We start from the raw sequence: 6,669 nt of genomic DNA on the forward strand, positions 1-6,669 counted from the left end.
TTTCAAAAACATAACCAATTCCATCTTCTCTTGATGTGGTAGCCAAACACCAACCTGAAAGAACCTTTCAGGATCGTCACCTATAAGAAATCTTTCTAACTCTTCACATTTTGCCTCCTTTGTTGTCACCGCACTGGGTGCATCCAGAGACATTAATTGTTATAAGTCCTCCGTAGCCGAGACTAAGGACTCCGGTTCAGCCTGATGTAGTATTACAACCGATATGCATTGTCTTGCTACTGATTAACTCCCAAGAATTTCTTCAATTAGTTCCCCCGATGGGAACTTCACCTTGATATGTATAGTTGAGGAAACAGCACCCAGAGCATGCAGCCAGGGCCTTGCGACGATGGCCGTCTATGGGGAATAAGCGTTAACCACAATGAAATCCACATCAACCACTTCCGGACCTAATTATACAGGCAACCGAATTTGCCCTTTTAGAATGACAGCTTTCCCTTCAAAACTTATTAACAGTGAATCGTAAGGAGTAAGGTCCTCTAGCTTTAAATTAAGCCCCTTAAACAAATCAGGGTACATAATATCAGCACCACTACCCTGATCAACCATTACTCTCTTTACATATAGCCCCTTATCCTCAGTGTAACCACTAGGGCATCGTCATGCAGTTGAATGGTCCCAACTTTATCTTCATCCGAGAAGCCCAAAATAGGTGGAGTACCCCCCTTAATCCTTTTCGGCCTCAAGCCAGACTTCTCGGCGAGAATATACGACACTGACATCACCCTAGTAGGATAGGAACCAGTTCTGCCAGAAGTAGCGAAAATGACATTAATCGTTCCCAAAGGAGGTCTAGATGAGTTGTTCCTTTCATTAATCGAACTTGAATGGCTTCCATGTCCATTGGGGTGGTACAAAAATTGTTTCAACTTGCCTTCACTAACTAACGGCTCCAAATGGTTCCATAATGTTCGGAAGTTCTCAGTGGTGTGACCTACGTCCTGATGATAGTGGCAAACGATGTTTTGGTTCCGCTTCATAGGATCTCTAGCCATCCTGCTGGACCATTTGAAGTATGGTTCATTCCGGATTTTTTCTAGCAACTGATCTGCCGGTTCTTGGAACACGGTGTTGACTACCGGAGGAGTGGCTGAACCAGGCTGCCTAGCGAAATCTCTCCTCGGCCTGTTGCTATTGTACCTATCTGACCTAAAATACCTCATCTCCTGAAGGATAACCTTCGCCTTCCCCTTACCTTGCTGTTGATCTTCCTTAACTCTTTTGTACTCGTCAATACGATCCATGAGCCGATGTACACTTTGTACAGGCTTTTTGGTCAAAGATTTCCTTAAGTCGTGATTAGTAGGGAGACCCACCTTAAAAGTGTTAATCGCCACCTCATCAAAATCGCAGTCAATTTCATTAAGCATCTCCCAGTATCTATTAGAATACGTTTTCAAGGTTTCTCTCTTCCTCATGGCCATGGACAACAATGAATCCAAAGGCCGAGGAACTCTACTGCAGGTAATAAAACGAGACCCAAATGCCCTAGTGAGCTCCATGAAGGAATCAATAGAACCCACTTTCAAGCCGTTAAACCATCTCACAGCAACAGGTTCCAAGCTAGAAGGGAAGACTTTGAACATTAAGGTTTCATTCTTAGAGTGTACCGCCATCCTTTGATTAAAATGGCTCACATGCTCCACTGGGTCCGTTCTGCCATTATTGATGGTGAATGTAGGCTGAGTGAACCGTCGTGGAAGCTTTCCCCTCTCGATCCTGTGTGAGAAAGGTGACCTGGAGATCTGGTGCAACGCCCTACTCATAGCATCATTTCCTATGCCCCTGGAGGAAGACTTTTTATCCCTACGACCAGGAAGGTCATCCTTCTCATACGAGAAAGTTTCGATAGGAGGAGTCCTGAACCTTGGCCTGTAACTACTACCTTAGGAGCCTTCAAAAGAAGGATCAAAAAGAGATGGTGTCTGCCTCCATCTCGCACAACACAACTTCTTCTTAAGGTGATCAATCTCCTACTGCATGGCCTTTGCATCATCCTCCTAGGGGACTCTGCTTCCACCACGCGAATGATTCCCACCGGGGTGCATCGTATGTATACTTCCCTCTCGATCCCTCTCACGTTCAAGACGTTTGAAATGATCCTCACGTTGGGACCCTTGAGACTCTGCATGACGCAGCTTTGAGCCTACCATAGTGCTCCAATTCCTTTAGCTCAAGATTCCCACAGACGGCGCCAATTGTAAGTGCACAATTTGTACCCGGACCCAAATGAGTGATGGGCTCAGGCCTAAAAAGCCTTATACAATGAAATTTGTAGAGCATGGGCTTGAAACCTAGGCTTTACGAATATTGGACAATAGATAGGTGGGCTAGATCGCCACTACCTACTCAATCAATGGATGAAAATAACGAAAAATCTCCTCGGACATAAGCCGAGGATCACTTGTATTGCCTTTCTTTCTTTAAACAAAAGATTAAAACTGAAGATAATGTGTACAATGCTTTTACTCTCTCTTTCTCTCTTTTTTCTCCGATCCCCCTTTTCCTCATGCCTCTTTCCTTTCTTATATCCCTTTCCTTCTCCCTTTCATCTTCCATGTGTAGCACAGATTACCCAATTAGATACTTGTCTCATCCACCACCTTCTTGAAGTCTTCAAAAAATAGCTAGAAGGCTAAACATTATTGTTCAAAGGTCATTTTCCCATTAATGCGGCCAAAGAGATAGTTGCAGGGTCTTTAATGCGATGGTAGAAGTCTTTTCCCTTGATATTTCTCATACGTTCTCCCTCTCTATAACTGTGTGGAACACATCTTTACCCAACAAGCCTTCCAAAATTCTCTCCCCAAACATCATGACGTGTCATACGATCTTCACTTGACTTAGCCGAGGAGATGCCTTTCCTTGGACAACCTCCCTAACCTTTCTAGCAAGAGCTGGCTTGTGGATCTCAAAGGCTATGCTCAGACAGGTTCACACCGCCAAATCAGGCCCAAGGCCCATATGCGTGTTCTGACCATTTTTACCCACACATCACCCATTCATCAGTCTCAACAAAACACATACCCAACCTAATTTTTGAACAATGGCTAGATACTTCAAGCAAGGCTACTATAGCTTGTTAAACCGTTTTAATTCTTTTTTATTATCTCTTTCTTCACTTTCTCTCCATAAAAAATTTTTTTTAAAAAAATTGTTTTAATGTTATTTTACTATTTATTTAATTTTTATATTTATCTAATATAATATATTAATATTTTATCAATTAGGTATTATATTTGTTATTATTTGGATGTTTATTATTTATATAATTAAAAATTTGAAATGCTTAATGTGAATGTGTAGATGATTTATCATATATATATTTTTTATGATTTAGGTATATAATCGTTGCATTCTATAACTCTATATTCTTAAGTGATAATATAGTTATTAGGTTGCACTTGATTTATCGTACGTGGCTACCATTGTTGGGTTTTGTGGAGTCTAGTTGTGTTTGATCCGGTTGACAACTCGACCTGACCCGAATAATGTTGCGTGATTTTTTAATAGGAGATTTTCTGAGGCTTAGTCCATGGAGTGAAGGCTTAGGTCGATAGGCCCCTGTGCACATGATATAGAAAAATGTTATTTTGTGATTAGGGTTTCTGTTGTTGTTTTGTGAGAGAGAAAAAAGACTGTAGTTGCACTTTGTATTTTTTTCTGATAATAGTAAAATCCATGCAACTCTGTGGACGTAGGCAAATTGCCAAACAACGTAAATACTGTCTTATGCGTGTGATTATTTTTCTTTGGCGTATGTTTTCTCTATTTTTCGTTTCTCACATGTTGGGAATTTCGTGGTAATTTCCCTACAACCATAACTCTTTAAGTTTTGCATTTATTTTTTTTTGGGTTACGAAACCTGTTGGAATGGCTTGAATTGTCAAAATTAGCGGCTTGACATTAGCCAACAAACCATTAAATGGCTTGCATGCCCATGTCAAAAAGTTGCATGATATTCAACCAATTTCATGCGTGAAGAAATGCAAGAGCTTGTGTAAATTTTTATATCCCTGTAAACTAGATTTTTTAACCTAATTAATTAACCAAGTAAATACTTTGGTATATTATTCAGATCTAGGTTAAAACAATAAAGTCATATCATGTAAAGCAATAGAACTCTGAAAACTAAACCGGTAAAAAACCTGGAGAGGATTTAACCTAACTATCTTCAAGGTAAAAAACAAATCCACTATAGAGAATCAAAGTTTATAATAAGACTTAAATCACTAACATCCTATTGCTACCACATGTAGAACTTACTGACACAACCACGTGCAAACTCCGAATCCACAAACTCCTTCTCTATTAGGCTTTTGCAACACAAGCACCCACACTTGTGACTTTGAGACTCTACTAAAAGGTTTCAGATCTCCTTAGACATTGATCTTGTATGCAACAACTTCAATAATACCAGATCTTGAGATTCTTCAAGGAATAATACCGGTAGAACTCTGAAAACCTTCTCTAGGGTTAGCTTATGATATCCTTTAAATACTGGAAAAAACGGATCGCGATTTGGGCTTCAAACGGATAAGTTATAGCATTTTTACGTTTGCTGATTTTTGCTAATATGCGACTAATCAATCGAGCCTTGCAGAAATTGAATAGTAATTTCCTGCAATTACTCAATTCCAAACTTAATTTAAACCAAATTTTGAGCAAGTCTAAACCTAGACTAAATGTTTTGATCATGGTTTGCCAACATATACACATTGAAGTTCTAATACATTAGTTTCTAAAGTCTTAGAACCTAACAGCTTGCATTAAATGTGAAAGTTCAAATAGCGTATAAAACACTAATGAACGTTTAGACCCTCAATTTCAAAATTACTAACACAAGCTTATATACAAACAATATATATGCGGAATGATGAATATAAGTTAAACCCAAATTGGTAAAACACTCTAAACCATAGTTAACCCCAAACACAACAGCAATTAAAAGGAAAGAGTAAGGGAAGAGAGATGCAAACACAAGAATAACACGAAGATGTGTTATTAAAGAGAAAACTGAAGAACTTGGCAAAAAACCTCTCTACCATCTCCCAAGCGGTCTAATGATCCATTAAAGAATAAAGTTGGGATACACAAATAGCAATAGACTCTCCAAGCCTAATCTACCCAATGCACCTAAGCCCTCCGAGTTTCTTGCTCTAACAGGGTTAAGCCTAACCGTGTCTCCTTTAGCTTCCTGAATCCCGCAATAAGCCCATTGCATCAACCAATCAAATTGGTCCTCTCTGAACTGCTTCCCAAGCTCCAAAAAACATCTTCGCTAATATGGGTATGGTAAGATAAGAATTTGGCTAATGTACCTCTCAAGGATATGTCAATGGAAAGGGTGAGAGTAGAGGAATTTGAAGAATCAAAAGACAAAGATTTTGGATGAGTCAATCTTTGTATTCTCTTGGGCTTCTCTCTCAAAATTCTCTTTGGAAGCTCTTTACATTTTGTGGCTATAAGGGTATTTATAGTAGGGTACGTGAGGAATGTGAAAAGTTAGTTTTCATCCAAACAGGGCCTTCTAGCGACTTGGTCTTGGGACTGGAACGAGTCACGAGTTTGAGTCGCGAGATAACTTCCAGGCCAGACTATACTTTTTGTCCTGTAGTGCTTCAGCTATCATAACCCTTCAGCTTCCTGCATGCTTTACACGTGTGCCACTTTGGCAACTTACCAGTCGCAAGATCCAATCGTGAGACTCCTTTGAGTATACACATCTTGAGTTTTCTTCGTACTCTCTCACACACAACCCTTACATAATTCTCACCTAAATATAAGATATCTAATTGCTAAATTACAAGCAAATTTGGCATGGGATAAAGCCAACATGTGATTGAATAAATTCAACCTTACAAAATGTTCTTCATGAATTGTCAAAGAAAAAGGCAAGAAACAACACCGACATAAACTAAATTCATGCATTCTTCTTCATAGCCGAAATGGATGACTCTTTGGCAAATAAGTGCTTGCCATTTTCTTTGACCAAGTAAGTCTCATGTGCTCAAACTGTTGGTATTTCAGCTGAACATCTAGCTATAAATAGATGGTGAGTTTGAGAGAAGATGCAAGAGAGTTCCTACGTGAGCTATAGAGATAGCAAAGAACTTCTTCTGTGTGTGCACCAGAGATAGGAAGTTAAGAGTGTCTTGCAACTTGTCTAAATACAATAGGGTGTTTTCTATTTATTTGTGAGAAAACTAGGGTGTATTTTGGGTTTGGGTTTGTGTGAGAGTGTCTTCAAGCTATTGTTGTAATCTCCAAAGTTATAGTGAAAATTTATTCTGCCATTTCCTGTGGACGTAGGCAAATTGCCGAACCACGTAAATTCCTTGTGACATATTTTTCTTCTCTCTCTTCTTCTGTGTGTGTGCACTAGAGATAGGAAGTTAAGAGTGTCTTGCAATTTGTCTAAATACAATAGGGTGTTCTCTATTTATTTATGAGAGAACCAGGGTGTATTTGGGGTTTGGGTTTGTGTGAGAGTGTCTTCAAGCTATTGTTGTAATCTCCAAAGTTATAGTGAAAATTTATTTGTCACCTCCTAATATAGACATAGGCATATTACTGAATCATGTAAATTTCTTGTATTATATTTTTCTTCTCTCTCTTCTTTAACCTTGTATAAACAGATTATTTCAC

The 6,669-nt window shown here is 39.1% G+C and overlaps 1 protein-coding gene across 1 annotated transcript; it reads right to left on the reverse strand.

Moving 5' to 3' along the window:
* Positions 1 to 578: 578 nt before the first annotated feature.
* Positions 579 to 1,184, reverse strand: LOC142616033 (uncharacterized). The gene has a single exon (XM_075788925.1). It carries the CDS (start codon positions 1,182 to 1,184, stop codon positions 579 to 581), a length of 606 nt encoding a protein of 201 aa, XP_075645040.1.
* Between the last annotated feature and the right edge of the window lie 5,485 nt (positions 1,185 to 6,669).

The sequence above is a fragment of the Castanea sativa genome, chromosome 11, assembly GCF_040712315.1.
Source record: "Castanea sativa cultivar Marrone di Chiusa Pesio chromosome 11, ASM4071231v1".
NCBI lineage: Eukaryota > Viridiplantae > Streptophyta > Magnoliopsida > Fagales > Fagaceae > Castanea > Castanea sativa.

Excerpts from the sequence above, each read along its gene's own strand:
- LOC142616033 (XM_075788925.1), bottom strand. The coding sequence starts at position 1,184 with ATGAGGTATTTTAGGTCAGATAGGTACAATAGCAACAGGCCGAGGAGA.